We start from the raw sequence: 27,771 nt of genomic DNA, 5'->3' as shown, positions 1-27,771 counted from the left end.
TTCAACTATCCTTTAGCAGAACTATTTTAAATACAGGGCTTGCAAGTTCAGGGTCGGGCCAGTCCCTTGTGTCATACTGATTTTAGTTTTACATTGAATGAATTATTCATCTTCCATATTTGAATTTCTTTTAATTTTTATTTTATTTTATTTAAAATCATAGTTCATGTTAGCATGTGGGAATATAAACACTTCCATCTAAACTTCATAGAAGTTTGCAAGAGTCATGTGTGATGGTTCAAATCTTCTCCTGAATGCATCCTGTCCATATTGCTACATCTGGCACACATGGCATATTCTGTAATCCAGCGAGGTCCTTAATGGGGAAAAAGCCTATCCTCCTGACAGAGGGCATGATCTTTGTGACAGGATTGGCACATCGGAGCAGGAGGTGGAGGTCTGGCTCTTTACTCAGCATGCGGTACACTTAATTTGTGAGAGCATCAGACTCCAGTATTGCTAGTTTGTTTCTCTTTACAGATTTAAAACAATACTGGCTTTGTAGAAATACTCAACACATGTAGTGGTTTCACTTAAGCAGTATAGCTACAGGGTGTGCTGACTGTACAGGGAGGTTAGAGCCTTCTGGACTGAGAGAATCCTGAGAAGGATTCAAGGTTAAGGTTTTTTATACCAGTGCTGTTTCCAGATGTCCTTGATGCTGCCTGTATCTACCCTATAACACCACTCGCTTTGTTCTTTTCTTTTTTTAAAGCGCTACATTTTAATTTAAAAAATCAGTTATATTCTGATTTTGTTCTAAATCAGCTAAACCTTAAAGGGAATTCTTGTGGATGGATTGATCTTAGAAGACCTTCAGAAACAGAAGGAACCAAGCCTGTGTGAGTGCCTCTGACTGAAAATGCATTGAAAATGCAATGAAAGACAGTGTTTAAACAATGATTTGTGATTCGAAGTGCGCCCAGAAAGAGAATGCATGAAAACACATGGCCTGGAAAGCCTGTTCAGGGGATTGGCTCCTAAGTGTGTTATAAATCCTCCTCTCGGCAGAAAACAATTATTTTCTCTGCTTCCAAATATTCAAAGCGAGCTTGTTTCCATGCAGAACAATCCCTTTAGCATACAGTGGATGAGGTTTCACAGGGGAAATGCAAAGCGCGTCGAATTATGCTGAAGAAAAACAAAATCATTATAGTGGTTAGCGCAGGTTTTGAACTGCAGTATAGTTCATAAGAGCTAGAAAATGATGATCTGTTGTCATTCATGGAGATCCTCCTCACCCATGTCTCCTTAACCCTCCCTTTTACATCATCACGTCATTGTCCTGTATGCTTATTAACCCTTCCAAGTTTATAAGTCTAGTTCTTTTTACACTTCTCTTTATACCAGGAGAATAGGAAAGATGAAGAAGCAAACAGATCGAATTCCTGTTTATCATGTGCAGAATAGCTAATCCTGTACAAGTGGAGGCAGGCAAGAGCAATACTGCACACCTGGGTTTGCACAATATATGAAAGTACACAGTGTTATCAGAAAAGGGTTAGGGGGTTATATTGTGCAAAAAGATGTACACATTAAGTGCACTTTAACTATGCATAATAACTTTGTAATTATGTGTAAATACACACTAAGTAACTACTGTGTAAACACACACACAGTAATTAGAGACACTTCATGCAAAGTGTTTTTTAAAAGAGATGTGTACTTAATTGCGGCGGCTGGGAATTAACATTGAAAGAAACAAATTGCTTTTATTTTCTCAAAAGGGAAGACTAGAGAGAGGATGGAGAAATGATAGACAGAAAGGTGAAACTATATAGTACAAAGTTAAGCAGGTAAAATAGACCTATTTAGTAATTCCTAGTTCAGCATTTAAAGCTTTGCCAAGTGTTGCCGAAAGCAAGTTTTAAGAGCTGATAAAGTGTTTTATTTAGGTTTGTGTAGAAGCAACGATGATAATATAGCCACTGGCAGTGAACACTGAAAACTCCTACTCCCAGTGAATTCTAAAGCAAGAGCAGAAGAATCGATCTTTTTTTAATAGTTAAGCAGCAAACTACCATATTAGTTACTGCACTGTAGTACTACAAATAAAAACGTATTGTTAGTAAAACTTTTCGACCAACATCTTGAAGAGAAGTCGATGTCAGTGTCTTTGCATGTTGTGATTATTACATATAAAGACTTGTTATGATTATTACAGAACATGTAAAGACTTGTCTGCATGGCAGTTGGAGGCTTCACCGTCACTCCATGCCTGCTTTGCCTTACTGATTCATTCAAACAGAGGTCCAGAGATGTTTTATTGATGCAAAATGAACAGCATCGACTTTTCACTGCAAGCAAACTGCCAGTACATCTTAATATAACCGTTTAATGGTTGAATTATTAGCTTCTAATTAGCACCAGTGGAGGACTTATGCTAGCCAATAATAGCAGAAAATACATTTGCTCATATGCAAATTAACAGAAATCAGAGCCACCAGGCAGCAATGTTGATCTGTGTAGCACTTCACAGGGGCATTAGCAGTTGAATTCGATTCTATAGTCACCAGCACACCTCTTTATCATGCCCAACTAGGGATTATAATATCTATAAAAAAAAATAAAAAAAAACACTAAGTCACCAATTATTTGTATATGGAATGCACTGCAAACAAATAAATTGTAGCAAAAATCAGCTTTGTAATTCCAGGAAAGCACTCCAGGGGGTGGGTTTTGCAGGGTGTAATGTGTACCCCAATCATGTCAATGTCCATGCTTTTAAAAGACTGAGAACAACAACAGGAATTGAGCTATCTGTTTAAGGGTGTGTGACTGAGTTGGTATCAACGGAAATTAAAATATTTGATATTGAGAAACAGCTAGAGCATCACTGCAAAACTTTTTTTTTCAGGAATTAGCTATTATAAATGGGGATAATGCACAGTTAGGATGAGAAATAGAGAGTTACATGCATCTTTAGTTTAAAATGTCCATCATAATAAGGTAAATATTACCAGTGGACAGAACATTCTGAAGACTAACAGACAAGCTAGAAAACAGCCTCTGGAACAATATATAATCTATACATACAGGCAGTGGCACTAACTCTTATATGCTAATATGACTGATAGCTTCTTGGATAGAAAGGAAGGAAGAAACTTGAGCTTGGCTTTATCATTTTTGTTTTGGTAAATTAAATAATGTGGTTTGTACAATGTTTTTAAAGAAACCATCTGAATCTGAATTTCATGTATTAGACTTTTAAGAGCAATGTAGTAATATTGTGTGGGTACCCATCGGAAACAATGGGTTACTGCTAAATTAAACCAACATCCTCCATCCTGTTTAATGCACTAATAAATATCATTTAAAAAAACAACAAAAAACCGATATACTAGGATTACTAAAATACTGAACCTAGATATAAAGACAAGTGTTATGCTTTTTATGCAGTTCTGTGTGTTGCAACAAAGAGGTGGGTGGAGGGAACACGAAAAGAACCCCCACGCGCTGAAGCTGTCTACATTTCCATTAACAAGATCTAAACAGTGCGAACAAAACGTTTCAAAATGTGACGTGAAATGTTTTTTTTTTTTTTCATTCACAAGCAATTAAAATAATGCATTTAAAATATGTTGCAAATGCCTCATGTTTATTTCTTAAACGCCTTGTGTACCTTTTCTTTAAATCTAATGAATAACGTCAAAAACAGCGACTGCGACTCTTTAAATGTACGAAGAGGTTAAGTGTGCTTACAGCTACAGTAAGCTACAGCTTCTTTCTCGTCAATACACTGAAGGACGATGCTTTGGGGTGCATCTTCAGTGCATAGACAATTGTTCCCAATCAACGTTCCAGAAGAATTCTGAAACGTACCAAGATGCATAAATTACAATGCGTATATTCAATCCACCACGAGGCGGAGTTAAGTTTTTTTTTTAAATATTATACTGTTCTTTCTGACCACGCAGGTTATATAGGCCTATATACCTATATTCATATCGTTCATGCCTCAGTTGGTAAAGGCCTCATAGAAGCTCATTTATACGACCTTTCTTTTTTTCATGTAGGTTAGGAGAGAACAACGTTTTCATAGAAGTCTGTGTCGCTATTGAGAGAGAGAGAGAGAGAGAGAGAGAGAGAGAGAGAGAGAGAGAGAGAGAGAGAGAGAGAGAGAGAGAGAAGCGCTCCGGGACTGTAAAGAACTTTCTGTGCGCTTCTATTATCTCTCTTTGGAGCGAGCGGAGGCACTTTACATTGCATACCAGTCTAGGGGCTTTTCCGACGCAGTTTTGCAGGAAAGACTTATGGGGGTAATACAAAACAGAGGAGGAACAAGAAGCAGAAGCGAAATGTAATACACATTTACAACGCCTGCAAAGCAAAGGGAACAACAGCAAGGGAGTTTGCCTCGCTAAAAAGTAATGACGTGGATCCCCAAAGCGATGGATGAAAGAAAGCCATGAAGATGTGCAAAACTGTTAACTCGTTTTAAAAGGGAAGCGAGCGGATCGAAACTACTACTGCTGGAAGCGTAACAGAGGAAATCACCGCATGTAAAGGAATTGCTTCTAATATAGGAACTGCTTTTTTGTTGTAAAAATTAAAGATGGGTAAAGGCTTGCGAAGAGGTTAAGAAATTAGCTGATTGAGGAAATGAAGCCTAAACAAAGCGTGCCTTCTGCACTGGAAATATTGAAGTGAAATGAACCATTTTCCTGGGCACGCAGATAAGTGAAAAGACAACAGGTAAATTAAATAATCAAGACTTTCTGTTTTCCTTAAAAAAAAAAAGAAGCAAATTTATAATACCTTTTGCTAATAACAACGAACTTTCCCATATCATTCTATACTCTTAGTTATGTGTGTCTTTCGTGCAATGATCACTTTGAAGGTTTAAGAAATACCCACTTTGTTTGGCCTTAATTAGACACTAAGGCACGACCTTATTCGGACACGTGTGCTTGTCAGTATGGTATGAGAATGTATATTAAAGTAAGCAACCTTTAGTTCAAGTATCTGAAATTATTGTTAAACTAACGCCGTGTGCATTTTCCATTTAAAATGTGATTAAAAGAGGAACCAGCTGAATAAAAACTCGTCACACACTTCACAATATGCAAATAAACATTAGCAACCATGGCAGCAAAAAATACAGTGTTACGGAAATTACCATTAACTTAGCAGGAGCTGTGTATATATAATATTGCTTCTCGGATACTCACTCGTTTAAACGGCTGAACTGGTGTGGTGACCCATGCTTGTCTAATTCACAAAGCTATGTCGTACTCGAGGCAAGGATTTTATATACGTTTTGATTTAGGACATAATGGTAATACAAAATGAGAGTTTACGCTCTATATACAGAGAGATGTGTATCGGGTAAACAGAGATGGTGAACTATACTGTACCTGTTTACGTCGTTCTGAATATTGCATTATTAGTCAGAGTCCTGAATCACTTTACCATTACTAACCCTGGGGACTAAAACACGGAGTTTAAGAATCTGACATTCCTCAAGTCTCCTGCTGTGCGTTTGTAGGTGGTTTTCTTAGGCAGGGGGATGTAATTGCCAGTGGTATGACCATCAATCGCATCACCGAGATGAGATGCTGGTCCTTGCTAAGGTAACCTGTCCGCCCGCATTGATTTATACAGTAAAGTAGCTTCATAGATCAGGAGCAGGACTGGAGATCGACTGCGGCCAGACTTTAGCTGTCACCTTCAGCATCGCTGCTCATCTGTAATGGCACTGGAGGGAAATGGAAAAAGAGGCAGGCTAAACACATCCACAACAAATAAATTATTACAAAGTGCGCGCTGCCTTTTAGGTTTCAATAAAATATGACATTCATTTATTTTTTTTCATATGGATGGTGATTGCAGCGGGGCAGTGAAAATCGCATCGATGCAGACATTTTTTGGAGGCATTTGGTAGTTTGTAAAATATATTAATATAAACGTTTCACATGGTTATACGAAGAGAAAATAGTTTCATTGTACTGTTTAGAGTAATTTGACTTAAGCCTTTTCTTTATTTCGCGTCCCAATCAAAACTTGTTTCAGAAATAGTTTGGCAGACTACTTAGTTAGACTGTAGTGTGGCTGGACAGTTATTCAACTGATTACCAGTAACGAAATTCTGCATCTCCTCTCCAATGGAAGACATGTTTAATAAAGCCAAGTTGCTTATTTGCTTATCCATTGATCTGCGTTTTATAAACCCACGTTGCCCATTATTCTTTGCCTTTTTCCCCACTACATCTTTCTTCTGATAGTGTCTTGCCTAGAGGGAAATGACGCAACACAAAACCAAATTATTTTTGTTAGGGGAAGATGTCAATGAAACATTTCTTTATTCTGTTTCATAGCAATAGGTGTACGCGCATGATATGGGTGCAAGATAACACAGCATAATAGAAAAAATGACACAGCACACTCATTGCAAACAATTACATTACTTCTGTCTGTACTAGTTTTTATGTCTCTCTTCAGATTTTTGCTTCGAGCACACCCTCTGTAATGTGAAGATAAATCGAGCTTTAACTATATTGTTCCGTTTTTTTTGTTAGTTTTTTTAATAACTTGTCTGAAGGAGCTGTCCCCTTCAGAGGTGCTGATTGCGTAGCTGCAGCTGTGCATTGGTATCCAGCAGTGGCTCATTCTGGGTAACTGTTTTATGCGCGTCTGACATGGAACACAACCCTAAATAGACTGAACCTAGAGAAGTTCATATTTAATTGAAATTGTTTGGTTGAGATTTTAAACATTTACAAAACATGTCTCTATTAATAGATGAATGTTTGTGCGTGGGATCAGGGATGCATTTTTTTTTTTTTTTAAGATTTGGGGTTGACAATGCATTCTTCTTCTTCCTCCTCCTCCTCCTCCTCCTCCTCCTCCTTCTTCTTCTTCTTCTTCTTCTTCTTCTTCTTTTTTTCTTCTTCTTCTTCTTCTTCTTCTCCCTCTTCTTCTTCTTCCTCTTTCTTCTTGTTCTTCTTGTTCTTTCTTCTTCTTGTTCTTTGTTCTTTATTCTTTTTCAGCAACATTACTAATTCATTGTGAACAGGCATTTACTTTGAAGCAGCTGTCTGGGTTTAGTGAAGAGCAACCTCTGTTTCATTATCAAGCAGTTTTCCTCAAGAAGGAGCTTTTGTTTGCTGATGCTTAACAACAAAGATCAGTCAAAAAGACACTTTCACAGGCTGCCCAGTTGGGGAAAAAACAACAACAACATATATCTGAGTGAATTTGTAGGTTGTCAGAAACACCTTTGGGGATTTTACCTGGCACCATAAAAGTCGCTGATAGTGTATGAGAAGAGGAAGGGAGAACAAGAGCTCCAAGTGGCTACTCTTGTATGTTAATTGAACTGACAACTATGCAAAGTCATTTTTCCATTCATAGACCAAGCTTTACATCTGCTGAATTATTGTTAACAATGAAAACAATGATGAGATGATCACATCTCGCTCCAGAGAGTGTCTTGTGTGACACACACACACAGCACTGTAGAAGAGACCCTAAATAAACAACTTTTAAAAAATGTAGGATATCAAAATCCAACTGGGTACTACAAGACAAACCTGGTTGTATACTTTACTTACACATATAATATTGCATTGTTTCTCCTAGTTTCAGGTTTTTCCTAGTTTTTAGAATGTGCATACTTCTCTGATGGATCAACATAGGAGCAGTTACATTGTTCTTAATTAATGGGCAGTTTATTAAAGAGTTCATGCTTTAAAACTGTTTAATTTCTCTGTGGAAAGTAGCATTTCACTTGCACTTGCTTAAAAAGAGAGTGCAGTGTGCTACAACTCCAGACCGCAAATGATTCAAATTGTCTGAAGCTTGACTTGAAGGCATTTGCAAATAAGTTCTGTCATGTTTGTTTAAACATATAATAAGAGAGTTGAGCAGACCAGTGCAGTCAAACCTGGGCTCAACGGTTTATTTTGTGGTTTGTAGAAACCGCTTCTATCAAAGGGGTTGTCATCTCTCAATACAGAGAGAAGAAAACATTTGCCTCTTCTGTCCCTTTGAGAAAATACCTGCAGTTGAATTTGAGAGTGATGCAGTATCAGGTGAAACACTGGGTACTGAAAACAGATGGCTGGGCAAAATCCAGAGTGGAAACAGCTTTGGTTTGACTGTGCCCATTTATGAGCATCAGCCCGTTCATCATAAAGATTTCGTTTTAAGTGGCGAACAGCGTCAACATTGTAATTTGCGATGTTGAAAGCGGCTCTTTGGGTTTTATTGTCGCCGTCTAAACCCAGATTTAAATGACTTTCCTCCAAGTGCTTTTTATTGTGTGTCAATTGGTGGCAGCCTGGCATTTGATTAAGAGAGCTACCTGTTTGTCAGTGACATGTTTATATTTTCGTAGTGCCTTTTAGCAAGAGGCAGACATCAAAATCCATGCAAGCTTGGAAATGTGTTGTTTAGACTGACATAAATGACCAGACTTGTAGATTTTTTTCTTTCAATGAACATGGTAATAGCCTAACCATCAATAGATTTAGTTTGCTTGATCATTGTAAGCAGGCTCTTATAATTAAGTTTTAAAAGTGCAAATCCAGTTCTAAAGTATGGATATAACGTGGCTTGGTAAAATAATAAAAACCCACATGGCCAAGTTACTTAGCATTTAAATGTTCTGTGAGGTGGTAAGGGACAGGCAAAAACAAATAGTCCTTCATAGAACTGCATTGTAAATCTGAGCTACATCGTGTCTCGCTCTGAGAGAATTTGCATAAATGCTGTAACTCCTGTGTGTGCAAATGCATGTGAATATATTAAGTGTGTCACAAGTACGTTATATATTACAATCCATGCATATTGTATATGCAGCATGGCAACACACATATATATATAATATATTATATAAATATATATATATATATAGATATATATATATATTATAATATATAAGTACGAACTGTTGCACATCAAAGTAACTGCAGAGCGGTCAGGAAGTGACCTCACAGCACCTGCGCATCAAAAGCAATGTCCAAAACATTAACATTACTTGTTTTTGTGGGTTTTTAAATTTTGTTTGTTATACTCATTTATAAATGTTCTTTTGTATCCTTTGTAGTACCATCTGCTGTTTATTGACTGTGAGCTTTTAAAGTTGGCCTGCTCCAGGGTCCCTGGATTAGTGCAAAAAAATATCTCCTTGGAGGAATGGCTCCTGGAAGGAGTCTGATCATATTTGAATACAGTTCTGGACACTGTTTAGATTGAGACTTTTCTGAAAGGTAGACTTTTCTACACAAATTAATTATCTGTAAGTAAAACACTGTTAATACGTTTTTTTTTCTATGAATTTGTATTTAATTTGTATGAAACTGATTTTTCTATTAAATTGAATGTAGTGGCTATTTATGGAGATATAATCACCATACAGTTACAGTACAGTTGCCGTGTAGTAACACATCTAAGTGGTTTATTTATGCAGTATATATTAGTATTCATGTATTGCTCACTGATGATTATAACATTGTATAAGGATCCCTGAGGTATGTTTTTGGATATGGCAGTGAATAGACTGTGGTCCATGCTAGCTGTAGTACAGACTGGATGTTGTCAGACCTTTAATTCTGGTTACCCACACAGCCGCAAGAGCACCACACAGACTCTATTATTGCATCACTGTGCTCCCAATTGCTTGTTCTGTGCAGGCACCAATTATCAGGACTTTACTGTATCTCAGCTAGATAACCTACTGTTAGTGCGGCTATACCCTAAGAGACTTTATGTTAGCTCTGTAAATGGGTGTATTTTATATATTGTCATAGTAAGGGATAGCTACTTAACAGCTAACTGACTAAACTAAAAGCAAAACATTTAACATTGCTGTGAGGCATGACGATGTCAGAGATGAAACCTATTGGTGAGCTTGGAAGCTGATCTAGTCTCAAGCTGCAAAACTGGAATATTTATCTCAAGAGTGAAATGATTGCAGTGCCATGTATGAGTATGTTTTAGGGTGTGAATTACTGCATCCTGAGTGAAAAGCTCACCTGCTGAGTGTCACTTTCGTTTGTGGCAGATCACTGGTTTCTCTTTCATAGACAAATCCTCTCAATGTGACAAGTTCTCATCTAACTGCAGTAAATTCAAACCCTCTGGCTACCTGTCAATCTATCTAGCTGTCATAGGACAGCACACCTTACAAACAATATATTTTTTTCTTGAAGATGACACCTTTAACACACACACACACACACACACACACACACACACACACACACACACAGAGTTGCTGCCAGTGTTCTTCACAGTCCTGTGGTGCTCTCTCTTTGTGAATTATGCCATTCTATTTGATGGAGCCTCTCTAATACATGTGAAGATGGCACGCTCCCCCCGTACCATTGCCATGCACATGAAGCCTGCTTCTGTGTCCTCCAGCAGCTGCTAAGTGTTGCGGGAGACTTCCATCATGCCTCTCCCCCTTTAAGCACACTGTCCATCCCTGGACCATTACTGCAAGCAGTGAAACATTGGCATGAGAATGTGGTCTGTGGCACAGTCTGCCTGTCAGTAGATGCTAAATGTTGCAGAATGCTTTTTCCCCCTCCAAACAGTCTTTGGAGCCTTCGAGTGCAAAAGAACAAAAATGGAAAAAGAAAGAAAAAAACCCACAGCAAGGCAGGCAAATGTTTAACAGTCTTCTGTCTCAGACAGCTAAATTATCTGACACAAATTATAAGTCATCTCCTAAAAACCTATACTTAACCCCCCCACAGATTAAGATTCTTTTTTATAGCAGCTGCTGAGTATTTTTCATGGCTGGTTACATGCTTAATTTCCTAACAGTTATAGGCTTGCTATGCTTTACTTTCATTAATTAACAGCTTAATTGGTCAGGCATCTCCAGTACTGAATTCTGTACTAATTGTCCTGATTGTCTTTTTAAATATAGAGCCATCACAAAACATTTTCTTTGGTCCCCAGAAATCCTAGCTGCATGTTGTGAAAAGTTTTCATTATAATGTAGATTACTACTGTACTCAGCGACATGAAATGCATTAAAAAAAAAACTAAAAAAACCTACACATTTTAAAATCACTTTTAAATCCACACAGCAGTGCAATGGTATCATTCACTCTGTGGCATCCATCGTTTCAGACATAAGTGCAAACTGCTTATTAAGGTGTGAAATGGAATAGTCTGCAGTAGAAGCTAATAAAGCTGGACAGCAGCATGCATTGTACATGCTTCCACACTGATGTATGCACATGGTAGGAATGGTAATAATGTTCTTGAAAAACAATCCAACTGCTTCAGATTACTGTAACTGCAGATTATTGCTGCTGGGTTGTCCAAAAGCTGGAGCCAGATCAGTAATTCTACTCCCACATTAAAAGGCTAGCAAATTGTGGTTAAAATGTCACCTGTGACCTGTTGCAAAAGCTAACCAAATATTTAGGCACAGATGGATAAGACTTCAGAAACTGAAGGTCAAGTCCTGATTCATTCTGATTCCTTCCCTTGTAATGATTCCCAAGCCATCATTTACACATCAATTTCATTTTTTTTCTCACATTCACCGTTCACTTTCGTAGTGTTATTACATCAGTATGTAAGCGTGCATTTCATTATTTTTTTTATTAATTTATTTAGTGTTTTGATTGAAAAACAAGTATTTGCCATTAAGATGTGCCGTGTGTAAAATGATAAAGAAAAATGAGCTCATTAGGCAAACAAACAGTTTAACAGTCAACTCCGCCCCCAACCCCCCCCCCGTGCTACATGCCATGAACACCAGCAACGAGTCACAACCTAAAACTAAACTATTCAAATAGCTGTTTTTTTCTAGCTCCAAAGTACTGTCTACTAGACATTGAATGAATTGATAACATCGTGTAACAATTTTTTTTTTTTTTGGTTCCTGGGTAGTAAGTGTTATTTCCTAATTGCTCATGCCTCAAATGTATAGAAAATGGCTATTATTCCCCACAAACTTTGCTTGTGTGACCAGGACAGTGATATTTTGAAATTTACCTATTTCCAGAACATTCCAGATAGATTCAGTGCTGAGTAAACTTAGAGTAACTTCTAGAACTTTCTAGAACTTTCCAGTAATATAAATAGTAGTATAAATACAGGGGCCTTAAGCCCACCAGTTCAGTTTAGTTCCAGCTGCCTAAGTGGATACATATCTGCATTTTTCTGAGATGACATCTAGAGGCTGCAAGCATCTGGCAGACTCATTTTGCTATGTCTGCGGCCAATTTATCAAGACAAGAGCGAAAAAGTACTCCTTGGAAGCATCTGCTAAGACGTGTGAGGCCTACGAGGCATATTTCGGCATGCCTGTCAGGGATCAAGACAAACCCTGGGCACCTCATTTCACCTGCGAGCACTACAAAAAAACTCTGGCAGGTAGGATGGACAATTGTTGCTCGTAATTGTATGTTATAAAATTTGTTAAAATTTTTATTTTTTAATTTTAAAATGTTTTACAATTTTCAATGTTATTGAAAAAATATATCATATATGAAAAATGTTGCAAGAATCTCTTACACGTTAGTCATGGGTGAAATAAATGAATTTTTGTTGGATGGTACAGAGGGGAAAAGAGAGCCATGAAGTTCGCTATCCTAAGAATTTGGCGGGAACCCACTGACCACTCAAGCAACTGCTACTTCTGCATGGTGGACCCTTCCAAACGTCGGACTGGCAAGAATGCACCTGCTATCACGTATCCGGACCTTCCTTCATCCATCGCCCCGGTGCCACACTGCCATGAGCTCCCCGTACCCACTCCTCCGGAGAGAGAGCAGCCGTCTTTAAAAGAGAGCAGCAAGTCAGAGAGTGAGGAAGACGGTGTAGATCCAGATGACAGTTTCAGAGGTGGAGCTGAGGAGAGAAACCCATATTTCCCCAACCAAAAAGACCTCAATGACTTGATTAGAGATCTTGGTCTCACCAAGTCCAATGCCGAGCTTTTGACGTCTAGGTCAAGCAGTGGAACTTGTTGGATGAAAGTGTGCAAGTTGCAGATCAGAGGAAGCGTCACCAACCTTTTTCCAGCTTCTTCACCCGTCAAGATGGGCTCTGCTTCTGCCACAATGTGACCAGTCTGTTCGAGGCAATCGAAATCGCCTGTAACCAGAATGAGTGGCGCCTCTTTATTGACAGCTCATCCAGGAGCCTCAAAGCCGTGCTGCTCCATAATGGCAACAAGTACCCGTCTCTTCCCCTGGCTCACTTGGTGCACATCAAAGAGGATTACAACAGCATCAAGACCTTGCTGGACGCCTTGAAGTATGATGAGTACGGCTGGGAGGTCATAGGAGACTTCAAAATGGTGGCATTCCTGATGGGTCTCCAAGACGGTTTTACCAAGTTTCCCTGCTATCTTTGCCTTTGGGACAGCAGGGACACCAAGGCGCACTACCACAGGTGGGACTGGCCACAGCGGACCGAGTTCTCTGTGGGGAGGAACAACGTCAAGTGGGAGCCACTGGTGGACCCCCGGAAGGTGCTGATGCCACCACTGCACATCAAATTGGGCCTTATGAAACAATTTGTCAGAGCTCTAGATAAGGAGTCGGCAGCCTTCAAGTACCTTCAAGACTTCTTCCCTAAGCTGTCTGAGGCAAAGGTCAAAGCCGGTGTCTTCGTCGAACCACAGATAAAGAAGATCCTGGAGTGCAATGAATTCCCCAAGAAGCTCACTAGTAAGGAGAAAGCAGCTTGGAACAGCTTTGTCGCAGTGGTTCGGGGCTTCCTGGGCAATCACAAGGCCGAAAACTATGTGGAGCTGGTTGAGACTCTGGTGAAGAACTACGGCACAATGGGCTGTAGGATGTCCCTCAAAGTCCATATCCTTGATGCTTATCTTGATAAATTCAAGGAGAACATGGGAGCGTACTCGGAGGAGCAAGGCGAGTGCTTCCACCAGGATATACTGGACTTTGAACACCGCTACCAAGGACAGTATAACGAGAACATGACGGGAGACTACATTTGGGGGTTGATTCGTGAAAGTGATTTACTGTATAATCATAAATCTCGAAAAACTACTCACTTCTAAATCTTTTGTAGTCATTTTTGTATTACTTTAGTATAAATACATGTTAATTTGGATTCATATGTTGTTTCTGACTATGTGAACGAAAAGACACAAATTCGCCCATTTTCTCATTGGAAATAGGTAAATTTCAAAATATCACTGTCCTGGTCAAAAAAGCAAAGTTTGTGGGGAATAATAGCCATTTTCTGTACTTCTGAGGCATAAGCAATTAGGAAATAACACTTACTACCCAGGAACAAAAATTGTGTTACATAGTGCAATGCATTGTGAAAGCACTTCTTAAAGACATGCTCCTTCCATATATATCCAGTGCACTGGACACTGTGCTGGACAGGGTGAGAAACAAAATAAAAACAGTTCCGGGATGCTTCCAGCATTTTCAGTTCAGGCTTCAGGGTTGAGTTCTTGTTGCTGAGCCATCCCCGGAAGTCTCCATTCTACGTATTGACCGGGTCCAGCCTTGAACTCCAGGGGATACGGCTCCCGGAATTCATGAGTGTGGAATGAAAACCATGTCAGGCTAGCAGATTTAAGAGGTGTTTATATTACTAACCTGACAATCATTCAGAATGGCCTAAACATGTCGTCATAACTATTCTGGACCCATGAGCTAAAACAAATTGGGTCTAATGTAGTCTACTGCAACTTTTACAGGTGGCCAGGTGTCAATTGCATAATTGATAATCCATTAACCCTGGTCAACTGTCTTTATAAAGAGGCTGCAAAGCCAGTTCCTTTGTTCTGCTTTTGTTTGTTCCTGTGCTTGTGTAGCAGCATGAAGAGTCACGAATACGTGGCTAGCCAAGGAGACTGAACTGGGCGGACCAACAAAGGTTATTACCATGTGTAGACCGGGATAACAGCAATGTTTAGGTAGAGGTTCATTGAGGGACGTTAGGAAGAAGGTTCCTGGTGCAGGACCTCCCTGTGTAGCGAGAGTAGCGCACGGCCCGAGCTTGGCCTGCACTGGGAGGTCCCACACCAAACATAACAACGAACAACTAAAACTGGCTTTTAAGCCTCTTTTTAAAGGCAAGTGACCAGGGATCATTGATTATCAATCATGCAATTGACACCTGGCCAGCTGCTGCACATTGGATTTCAATTAGGCAGGCAGGGAGGTCTTCCTCCCAGCCCTGCCATCCAGCACAATCTTTGTTTTCACAAAAGTTACACATTTTTATTTACAACCCAAACCAAGCTAGATTTTATTTATAAACCCAACACAGTTTTATTATTTACCGCAGCAGGCCTCAGCCCTACTTTCAAAAGCTATGGTATTTCCCAGAAAATCAATAGAGAATGCAGCTGTGAAGGATTGCACATTGCTGCATGCATGCATGCTCTTTGATCTGTATCTGCTGTAGAGATGCACACAGAGGTCCAGATCTTTCTAGAACTCACAGCATCTCTGCTTCTCTTTGATCTAGATCAATTCTGTTGCAACAGAAGAAATGACCAATTCATCGTAAGGATTAAAATGAACCTGTACAAAAAAAACCTACCGTGCCTAATATCACAAGCCCTGGACTGCCTGCCACCTAAATCAACATTACAGGCTGGTTTCACTGGTCCAGATTAGTGCTAATCTTGGACTGCCTTACATTAAGTAGCCCAAGATTAGTGCTAACCAAGGTCTTTGAAATCAGCCATAAAACAATGCAGCAGTTAAGATTCTTTTTTGTTTTTTTAACTTTAGCAGTTGAGATTCTGAATTAGCACCGCAAACTGGCAATACCCTTTCATAATATTTGGTTTTCTTACGTTTTACGTTCATGTGTTCTCAGCTGGGACTTGCTTTTAAACCCACTAGGCTTGACATTTTCTGTGTAAGTAATTGTCACAGAGACGGCCGCAGTGGGCGACGTCAGAAGCAGGTGAATACACAAAACACAGGACGGATGAATTGAAATGCTGGCGTCGGTTTATTGAAAAATAAAAGGGTTTAACAAACAAATAGAAAACAACAGGACACGGCACTCTATGCCAAAATAAAAAGACAAACAAAAACGGACTCGTACTAAACAAAACGGTGCACGGACAGACACACTGACAAACACGGTGAGTTTTGAAAACACAAGTATCGTGCTGGTCCCACCAGCACGCAATAGCAATTGTAAATTATTTCTCCTCCTCTCTCTCCCGTTCTCCACTCACCGAACACCCATTCCTGAGTATGTGAAAACGTGCATCTATATATACTGTTGTGCTGGGATTCAATTACTAATTAATTATTCACTTGAAACCCAGCACGCAAATTAATTTTGTGCAACCTCATGCTCACATTTTAACTACTTTAAATGTACGTGAAGTGATGTTCAATCCCGTGCCTAAATACAAATATACATTTTAAACACTTGTGTTACAGACCCGTTTATATCCCGTGTACCAATGACTATACACCAACATTTAACAAACCACATGCAACACATAACAGATAATATACACAGGGGCGGGCACTTTGTCACAGTAATTCAAAATGTTTGTTAACATTTAAGAAAGCTGGGAATAAATATTTGATGAGCTGAGTCAGCAGAAATACCATTACCATATACATAAAACCTTCATGTGATCCATGTTTGGATAGCCTCTGCATCACAATTCACACAGTCTGAAACTCAATTTTCAATTCATTTTGAAATGGTAGGATTCAGCAATGCTACTGGCAGCCCCATTTATATATATATGTGTGTGTGTGTGTGTGTGTGTGTGTGTGTTTGTGTGTGTGTCTGTGTCATGTCTCTGGTCCCTCACATAGGTAGTGTATTGAGTATCAATAAACCTCCATTGATTGTAACAGAAGATACATTCAGGAAAACGGATCTCCTGGCTGTCACGTCACGGAATTCTATACTTATTCAAGTAAATAAAGATTGGCTTGCTTTGATTTAATTGGATAAATGTTTACAATGGGGATGCTCAGCTGTTTGGCTTATTTATTGATTCTGCATGCTGATGTGCAGGATGCACAGCCCACAGAGATGTCGTTACCATGCCACTGTTTCCATGTTTCTCTTGCATTTCATTCTGTGTCGATGGGGGATACTGCACTGGAGGCTGATATTGACAAGAGGGACATGGAGCAGCTCAGCTGGTGGGGTTCTGTGTAGTTAATGCATCACAGTGGGTTGTTGATCCTGTATCAGCATGTTGAATCAATAAATAAACCAAACAGCTAAGCATGCCTCTTGCCTCGTAGGCTGACCTGGGGAGAGATTGTTACTCATGGCTATTTCTTCCAGGACCTCTTGTAAACTAAGGATTGCAGTCAAACCTTGAGATTTAGCAGTGCCTCTTAAGGCTTAATTCACTTCATGTGTCAGTGGGAGGGAAGCATTGAGGGCAGTTTAAAGTGCTACAGAACAACCTGCAGTTTTCTGCAAGAAACGCATGACCTTACCTTTGCAGAAAACTTTTACACAGGAGAGCTCACCAGGAGAGAGAGAATTTCTCCTATGAGCATCATAGTCACTCCAGTTCATGCTCCCTCTTACAATAATGCTGGTGCTCCAATTGAAATAAATGACACATACTGTGTGAACAGACTGGATGGAACAAGCTCTGGATCCACCATGATGCTTGTAAGAGATGTTCTCTTTCCCCTTGCAAACACTCCAGAGTAAAAGCTGACAATTGTATTCTCCAGGTAATTTCTAAACTGTGACAGAATACGTGAATACAATAACAATCTCAAATCAATGAGGATTTATTATGTTTAATAAATGATAGCTGCAATACAGAAAATAACGTGTTCCTTATACACGCTGCAGGGTGTTCTGTAACACTGCTTGATTTGGTATTGATTCTGGAAGGACAGTAACAGTGAGGGTTCGACTGTTACAACAGTGACACTTTAAGGTTCTTATCATGACTTTTCCTATTAGAATGTGGGGGCTATTAAACAGGGCTCCTGTGGTTTGGGTTAGTCATTGGAGTAGGGGCAGAAATCCATAAGACTGTGGGGGAGTGCTTCCAATCAGGGAAGTGTTCTCTTTATTTTAGTCTTGAATCATGCCTCCGTGCAATGACTCAGACTCTTCAAACACCCTGTCTTCCTCTTGGTTTACCTTTCAGCAAAGTGTAGTGTTGTTTGACTCCATCGCTTCTCTTGTCATTGTTTAAGTCAAATTGGTCCAGTTTGCAATACTATTTGGATGTATTTGGTAAGAGGCGCTATACAAATTTTAAATGCAACATCAATTCTGAGATAAGGATCCTTGTACGCTGAAAACTGGGCTGATTCTGAATCAGTAATTAAAACTTAATCTCAGAAAGTCTCTATTTTTCAATGAAATGTAACTCTGTCTCTTTGCATTTTAGCTTTTTTATTCTAAGTGCATGTCTGTCCTGCTGAATAAATATTAACTCTCTAAATGCTGATCCCATTTTTTTTTGTTTAAATACATTGACATTTCAAGTAACCTGAAGTAGCACTTTTGTTTCCATGTTTTCAAAACTGTACACTTTGAAAGTGGATTGTTTGATCCAGCTTGTTTTAAACATCAACGCAATGGGTCAGATACAGTGCAGTACATTGAAAAGAAAGTTTCAGGCTTGCCGGTGCGTCAGAGACTAATGAAGTTGTTGACTGTCAGGAATGCACAATCGTAGTGGGCGTTGCTTCTTTGTTAAGTAAGCGTGGAGTCAGGTCTCAGTGGGTGAAGAGACGCTTGCAGAGAGCGGTCCCAGCTCCTGTGGGCCTTGCATTTAGCCATATGGCAGACTGGCCTAGCCATTGGTGCATTCATGAAAGGATACAATCCAGTCATCTGAGCCAATTGGGTTGTGCTGTACTTACTGGGCAGAGTGACATTAACACTACTGTCATCCAGACTGACTCCCTTGTGGGTCTTTCACAACATTATCACATGCAGATAAGCTATTGAACCACCTCTGGCCTGTGAATAGGAATGATCCTGCTAACACCAGCACTGCCTGCATTCAATATATGTATTTATGAATTGATTTACTAAGGGTTGCAGATGGGATATCATTTACTCTGCAGTCACATGCTATGCTTGTGCTTGTCTTTATTTCTGACTTGGTAGCTGGAATATTATAGACGCTGTTCACTGCACGGATAATTAAAGACCATCTGCTTCCTCATCCCAACTCAGGCTGCCTGTTAGATTCAGCAGGAGAGCCGGCTGAGCGCAGGCAGCATTCAGAAGAGAAATTATTTTTTGCTCTCATGTGATGAAAGAAAAAGGGTTCTACCAGTTCCGATCTTGATCACATTAAATATGAGATTATTATTATTATTATTATTGTTTATTTAGCAGATGCCTTTATCCAAGGCGACTTACAGAGATCATACTGTGAAAAGTGAGATGAGCAGTAATAAGGCAGCATTTCTTATACCCCTGAGACACAATGTTTCACAAAGTCTTACTTGCTGATTAGATATGAGCAATATGTAATGCGCTGTTCAAGAAACATACCTCAAAACATACATCAAAACCATATGGTACAAACAGGTTCAACAGTGGAGGGGCGAAGTGCAATTTTTTTCCCCCTCAGTTTCAAACGATCGATTTGAAAACTACAGTAAACATAGGTTTAGATAAGTGGGTCAGGCTTAAACTGATGGAGAAGGATTGGGCAGACACTGCAGAACAGGTGCTGCATTTTTCAATAACAATACGTCTCTTCTGACTTAATAGAAAGACCTGAATGCATCCTTGCCAGTAATGAACTGAAATGTAGTCTTTAATGAGCCTCTTGTTAGCACTATTCTAATGAGGAGTGGGTACAGAGGCTCTGTCTTTGCTGCTCCCAGAGCATCCAATAGAGGCCTGGTGCTAACAGCCATTATTAGCTGCAGGGGAACAGCCCCAAACCTGCCCACTGGAGAGCTCCCTGCACAGCTTTTCTCTCTTACGCTGAAAAAGTATTGAAATATTTGCTTGTTTATATCATCTGTGCTGCTGCTTGACATGTTTTGTATTCTGCAGGGACCCAATTTAAGAACTACCCTAACTGCTACCTCAACAGCAAAGACCTGAGAGAGTTAAGAAAAAAGAAATAACCTGCTCTAGTATAAAATCAAACTGGGATAAAAGATTGTGGGTTAATCACTTTTATTATGTGAAGGAGCCTCTCTCCTACTTATATCTGGTTTAACCCTCCTTGGAATGAATACTGATTCTGTGGCTGGAACCCTTAATGCTTTGCAATTCAGCACGGATCTCTTGGTCTGCTGTTGTGCAAGCTCAAAGGGAATCTGCAGATTTATTGGGAAGGGAGAGTTTGCAAAAAAACCTCCCCTTTTGCCCAACAGCAAGAAGCGGCAGTTAGAACAACATTAGGTCTAAATTTATAGAGTGTTTGATATAAATTAACATCACCTATAAGTGAATAAAGAAGGGATTAAGTTCATTAAACAGCCGAATCAGCAGTGCTGTACATGCTGTCTGGCGCTTTATTTGCTAACTCCAGATTGTATTGTTCTAACGGGTGGATGGGTGTCCAGAGACCCTGTATCATTTTTTGTTCTATTGGGTGGATTTTCAGCTGAGAAAGCATTTCGCGTTAGGTGCTCATGAATTTCATATTGCATTTTTTAAAATGTTATTTCACAAGGACTGCTGACTGAAACATGTACTGTTAATCGCAATATGACAAGGCATTCCCAACTGTTTCTATATATTTCTTTCAACCTTAACGTGATTAAACTGTGAGCTATTGACACGGTCCGACCTGATTAACCATAGTAAAATCAGTGCTAGATCATTCTTCGAACAATGCACCATAGCAGGTGGCAGCAAGTTGTCGATTCTTTCCATCAGTAGTAACCAAGAATAGGGCCCTCCTGAATGTGGATGCTTGTAAATACGTTTGACAAGAGCTGTATAATGATTTCATGACAGTTGATGCACTTTTTTGTTTCAATAGTCCCATGTGACCCTCCACTTCTTAATCTAAAAGCACATCTGTCAAGAAAAATGAGCAGCTGCACAATATTGCTACCAGTTCTGAAAATAGAGACAGCATAGGCTATAAAGAGAATGCGTGTGTCTGAACAGAATTAGTTCAGCTGGATCGGACTTGTTAGTCACAAACTAGTCCAATTGTGAGCAGAAACATTTCGTCCATTAGTGTTGTTTGTGGCTGACCCACAAATTAAGAACGAGTTGGAAATGTGTGTCAGTAATGTTCTGTTTGTAAATAAATAACCCATAGTGCTGTGGCCCAAACTGAACTCTTTGAACCGAAATATCCATTGTTGTGGTTCCTTTCTGTATATTTAACATGAATTGATTGATTGATTTATTATGTTTGGTAGTTTGATACACTTAGGAGACATCCATAAGTGCCCAGTTATTTCCCAATTTCTCCTCACACATTTGGGAATGACTGGGAATGACACGAATCTGGGATTTCAAAATGAAAATACCATCTTTGCATTGTCATAGCTGGAAATATGTTGATTTGTGGGGCTAACACTGAGCTTAAATTGCTCCTCAAAAAAAATAAAAACTTAAAAGAACACTGTGCAGCATGGTTGCGTTAGGAAAGACTGGGTAGCTACGTGAAAGTGTTTTATTGCTTCTAAAATAATATTGCTTCAAAAAGCCACCCATCCGGTGCAATAAAGTAAAGGTTTGGGGTAGATTTTTAAGGAGCTGGATTTCACATTGTGGGATAAACGGCTTGAAATCGAAGGATTAGCTTTAAATTATTTGTGCAATGTAATCCAAATTACTTGACAGCTGGGTTTTGTGGGATTTATAGTTTTTTAGATCACGTTTTACTGCTGGGTGTTAAGCAAAGTTACTAACTCCCCATCAATACTGACCCTGCCCGTAAGAGTAACAGTTATAAACTTGCACTAATGTTTTGTGTGTCCATGGTAATACTCGGGCCCAAAGTGATCTTTTGTCGTCCATGACAAATCATCTCTACAAGTCTATCGTCTATGATGAAAATGAAAGCTAAATGAAATCTAGACCTGTAATAATTACTTTTCCACTGTCGTCGTTGTACTTTCAGCTGCCAAGGAAACCTGAAAGATGAAGCCCTCTGTGCCCCTGTTTCTTCTTATCTGTTCGGCTGCCTCCACAAACTGGAGATCCATTTCCAAGAGAAACTATGGTAAGTCAACAGGCGCACTTCATTGTTAACTGGAGCCTGGCAAGTTTCTGTAGAATTATTATTATTATTTTTTTGTTTTTGCAAATTTTAAAGTGTATTTATTTGGGGAATCTTAAATAATACAGTAATAAAACACAGTCCCTGGGAGAAATTATTTAAATTTTCCAAAGGTTTTAATCAAAACAAAGTGATTGATGCAAAACAAAGTGCTGTTAATGGTGGTAGGTACTGTGTAACAATGTTACACTAGGAGTTATGTGTCAGTGCCACATCCTGGGATCGTGTTTCTATGTATGTTTGTTTGAGCTTGTCAGTGCATTCTGAAATTGTGGTGAATGTGGATAAGAGATTATCAAACCAACGACTCATGCTACAGTCTGTGACCTTATAATGGAAAAATTGTTACAATAAAAGCATAGAACATGTGCATTTAGAATATATGCATCTTGGTATGTTTTACCTGTTTGAGTTTGAATACATTTTATGAATGCATGCATGCTCTGAAATTATATTATCACTGGCAAGTGGGTTTTCAGGGAGTAGGTAAGGACAGGAAAGCAATCTGCATCCAGGTAGCAATTTCAAAGGAGTTATCCCAGTACTCACTCTGCATTAGCTAGGAATCAGATTTAATAGAGACATGTTGTTCTTGCTGTAGGTGGCTGCTTTTTATATTGCCTGATGTGGCACAGCACCTGATCAGACAGAGAGAGAGAGTCTGTGCACAAACTTGCAGATTTCATTACGGTTACTGGAGATTCTTTTTATATTGCCTGATATGTGCAAACGCATTCGACAGCTACTGTATGCTAAATACATAGACCCCCCACCCCTCCCCTCTCCTGCAACAGCTATGAATACAGAATTGGAACTCTGAATGAATACAGAATTGGAACTTGATAAAATAGATTAATCTGCCTCCTGTACATCCACCACAGACAGACCTGACAGAGTCTGACACTTTTCAATAATCATTTCTCCCAACCAAGTTTAATCACAACTGGAGAAGCGGTTTTCTAGATATGAAAAAAAATACTATATAAGATCTCTGGATATCTGTTACCAACTCTAAAATGTTGCTTGCACACAGCACAGTGGAAGAGCACAGTGTATTTACACTCTGTATAACACAACCACGCTGGCACATGGATGACTACAATACTGCATCTCTCAAAAGGATCATATATTTCATGTTTGTGCGGCTCTGTATGCAACCTTTATCAGGGCTTCTGGCATGAAATTCGAATGAGCTCAGTTTGAGTATAAAATGTGAAGTACAGATGAGCCTGGATTAAGTCTCAGAAAGACTGGCCATCTCTGCACGCTTTGCTTTCAGTTTGATTTTTTTGCTGCTCAAGCCGTTCAATGCACTCCACCAAAGCTGCCCCATTGTGAGGATGTATTGCACTAATCACCAGCCAAGAGCTGCTCTCCCAGTTAAACTGTTTAGTAAAACGCTCTTAAGACTTGAAACCTTCGCCGTGACCACTGTTTCTGAAATTAAATACAGCTTCTTGCTGTAAGTCTTTCATAACCAGTGCTTTGCAAAAAGACAAAAAACACATTTTCTTAACTCTCACTAGCATACAGTGTGCATTCCCAGACTAACCCTCTTTATTAAAGTCAAAGTGTCTACAGTGCTGCTTTTGACTTAATGGAAGCGCTTCATTTCCTATCCACATTCACCTCCTGTGTGGCAAGTACTGTAATGTCTCCCACATTCTGTGGTATGGGATGGGGTGGGGTTGGATGAGATGAGGTGGGATGGGGGGGGGTGATGGATGGGATGGATTGGATGGGGTGTGGTGGGGTGGGACCCGTGTGGGGGGGGGGATGGGATGAGGTAGGGTGGAGGCGAGGTACTCAAGTGGAGTCAATTTTTTTTTTACAAAGCCTTGGTTATTATTTCTGTTTTTTAAATAGGAAACTTAGTGTATTTCCTAACTGCAGTGCCTTTGTTGACAAACTGTCAGAGGTACAGTATACGAAATTACATCTGTGTATGTACTTTACAAACACCTTCAGGTGCTTCCTGTCTTCAGCTCTTCCCAACGTTCTTGTTATACATTTTATTATCCCAGTTGCACCACGTTTAAGACAGCCAGGCTTTTTCTTTATTCTTTTTATACCCGTACCTATCCAATTTCCATGACAACTGTAAAAGGAAACTCTTTGTGGAGTACAGTGGGTGGTCTTTATTGGGAGACTACCTGAAGCAACACAGGTACACAATTAGCTCCAGAGTTAATAAAAGGGCTGACAGTTAATTTCTCAAACTCGACCTTATCTGCCCTCTCCTAATGGGATGAGTAATTGGAAGGCAATACCCTATTGCTTCGAAAGTCAAGGGCTTATTTTGTCGGATGGAGAAATAATTCTAAACAGCAGGCAGTTTTATTGCAGTGCCTTGTGTTGAGCAAGATGTATAGCCTTTAGGTCAGTTTGGACGCTTTCAAATTTTAACGGAAAAAGGTAAAGAAACACAAGTTTGTGATCCTGTCGGTACTGTACCGGAATGAAACGTTGCTCAGAAAGTTCTTAATAAGGTGTCCACCAGCATTTCCGTTGTCTGTGCTAAAAGCAAAAATGTTAAAAACTCATGTGGATCTGCTGTAAACTAGCAAAGGATAAGCAGACTGTACCGGTGAAATCCAATGGAACAGAGAGCATGATGATGGAGAGATGGATCTGTTCATAATTAAATAACATTCATTATTTCAATGAGAAGCACTTGAACGGGGCCCTCGTTGAGCTGGAGCTGAACCCCCCAGTAATTTGATCTAAATAATGAAATGTAAACCGCACAGCAATCCTGCAGAGGAGCACTCCTTTGCTACTTGAATAGTTTTCACAACAGATTCTAGCAGCGTGGCTTCTGCACAGAGGAATACATTAAAGGATTTGTTTTTCAGATGCAAACTAATGTATCAAAATGAGCTGCAAAAATACATTGATACATTATAGTTAACAGATATTGATACTAAATGAATGGCATACTGCAATGTAATCTATTACTTACACCTCTTTAGCACTGCTATTGGAGAGTCTCATTGTATTTGATGTATTTGAGGTTGGGTTTGTTTTTGTGATGTAGGGTGGGGGGTGTTGAGGTAATTGGTTTGAAATGACAGAATTGCTTTATTAACTGTAGCAAACACAGTTTGGCCACCTATACTGAGTGCTTAGTATGACACAATGTAAGTCATTAGACAGGTGAAATGGTCATTAAATAATGGCTTGTCCATGAAACAATGACTAATCAATGCAGACCCGTGAAGCGTAACTCACTGTCCCTCGGGATCTGGAGCTGCTTTAGAGAGTCCTGTGTCTTGCAAGCCTGTATAATGGTGGAAAACCCCTTGGAGTAGCAACGTCACAATGAGTCAATCCTAATCGATTGTGCTTCCAGTAACAACGCTCGTCTTTCACCTCCAACACAAGGACAGAATGCTCAAACAATGTCGTTTCCTGATATCTCGTGGCTTGCAGTTGCAGGTTCTAGATGATGGTGAATCCTTGTTTTAATGCTTTTCTATTGTGCTACATTTTACTGCAGCTTCTTGGGTTCCCTTGGAAAGAGGATGAATATGTTCTTTACAACAAGAATGCATTTGAAATGTAACACGTTTCCTGTGACCATATAACACAAGCGCACCTTCCTTCACTTGAAATGTAACACGTTTCCTGTGACCATATAACACAAGCGCACCTTCTTTCACTTGAAATGTAACACGTTTCCTGTGACCATATAACACAAGCGCACCTTCCTTCACTTGAAATGTAACACGTTTCCTGTGACCCTATAACACAAGCGCACCTTCCTTCACTTGAAATGTAACACGTTTCCTGTGACCCTATAACACAAGCGCACCTTCCTTCACTTGAAATGTAACACGTTTCCCGTGACCCTATAACACAAGCGCACCTTCCTTCACTTGAAATGTAACACGTTTCCTGTGACCCTATAACACAAGCGCACCTTCCTTCACTTGAAATGTAACATGTTTCCTGTGACCATATAACACAAGCGCACCTTCCTTCACTTGAAATGTAACACGTTTCCCGTGACCCTATAACACAAGCGCACCTTCCTTCACTTGAAATGTAACATGTTTCCCATGACCATATAACACAAGCGCACCTTCCTTCACTTGAAATGTAACACGTTTCCCGTGACCCTATAACACAAGCGCACCTTCCTTCACTTGAAATGTAACACGTTTCCTGTGACCCTATAACACAAGCGCACCTTCTTTCACTTGAAATGTAACACGTTTCCTGTGACCCTATAACACAAGCGCACCTTCCTTCTGCACTACTGAGACTGTTGTTACTCAGCAGTGCCACCAGAGCAGCATGCAACACCGATTCACTTTCAGCCTCAGGAAAAAAAGTGCTCTGTATGAATTAATGGGTTTTTAAACAACGGCAGAAACAAGCAAGTCTCAGACTGAAGAAAGTAATTGCACTGCTAATCAAACACAATATGCATCCTGTCTAGTGTGCTCTCATTAAAATATATTTAGAATGAACAATGGAGCATTTCATGTCTTTAATTTGGTTTAATTTTCAGACTAAACACAGAGCGTTATGTATGGAAAAAAAAAAAAGACTAATGGTGTTTGCTGAAAGTGATCTACCAGACTTTGTACACACAACTTGCCTGACAATCTGCTCATTTGGAGACAGTGGAGAGGATCCAAACAATCCAAAACTGCTCACAGGACTAAATCAGTCGACTCACCCCGAGACCCAGCAATAAGTTGTTTCAGTGCGGTCTGGGTCGTTGCTTCTGACTGAGGTTATCTTGCATGATTAGGGACTTAATTGCTTATCATATTATACTCATTAAGCACCATCTCCATACTGTATTTGATTTGTTCCCTATATAAATAAATGAATATGCAATGTTCTCAAACAGGGGTGGCTTTTGAAAGGCATATTCTTTTTACTGCATAAAACCGGGATGTCAAGTTGCAAATGCACTGAATGCATTAAAGTTCCTGCTAAGTAAGACAAGTGAAGGATTCATTTTGACAAATCATATTTAAATAAAAAAATAAAAAAAACAATCCTGGGGTTTGTTTTCCAGAATTGTAATGTCAGCTGAGCTCAAGTCCAGTGAGCAAGGTAAGCAGCATTTTGGGGAATCAAGAAGGAATCTTGCTTCGTTGAATGAAGTGACTCCCTCCTCAGATCCTAGAATAAGAAACAGGGATGGGGGTATGATTCAGTATTACCTCGTTTCCATGCATTTTCACTCAGCTCGGGGAGTCTATCAATGGGGCTTCAGGAGGGAATGCGGGAGGACCCGGATCAGCTTGGAATAGCGTTCATTCTGTGCTCATGGATACAAGCTATAGGAATGTTTTTACACATGCACACATGTAACTGGAAGCACCTTTGGTGAATAAGCCTAGCTAAATTAAACATTAAAATAAATCATACACTCTATGGATTTCACTGGAGCAATGTAGCACCTAATTGCATGTGTTTACTTGGGAGAGATCCAGAGTAATGAGAAAAAGGGTCTTAGTACCTGGCAGGTAAATGAAGCCTCTCCCCAATGTCTAGTCATTGAGTACTTCTGTAGTGGCTTGCCTACCTCTGGCTGAGGAGGGGGCATGAATGATTTCTAGAATGGCCACTCTTATATCTACACTGTTGTATTAATGCTT

General features: G+C 39.7%; 1 protein-coding gene across 1 annotated transcript in view; it reads left to right on the top strand.

The window, feature by feature from the left end:
* The first annotated feature begins 4,177 nt into the window (after nt 1-4,177).
* The window catches only part of LOC121317887 (X-linked interleukin-1 receptor accessory protein-like 2), a 117,429-nt gene continuing 93,835 nt past the window's right edge, over nt 4,178-27,771 (top strand). Inside the window, exons 1-2 of the mRNA XM_041253982.1 lie at nt 4,178-4,695; nt 21,992-22,093. Coding sequence (XP_041109916.1) covers nt 22,012-22,093 — 82 coding nt within the window. The 5' untranslated portion in view covers nt 4,178-4,695; nt 21,992-22,011. The remainder of the gene's footprint in view (nt 4,696-21,991; nt 22,094-27,771) is intronic.

The sequence above is a fragment of the Polyodon spathula genome, chromosome 7 (assembly GCF_017654505.1).
Source record: "Polyodon spathula isolate WHYD16114869_AA chromosome 7, ASM1765450v1, whole genome shotgun sequence".
NCBI lineage: Eukaryota > Metazoa > Chordata > Actinopteri > Acipenseriformes > Polyodontidae > Polyodon > Polyodon spathula.
The sequence above is the reverse complement of the archived record's forward strand: the minus strand, read 5'-3'. Positions and strand labels throughout refer to the sequence as shown.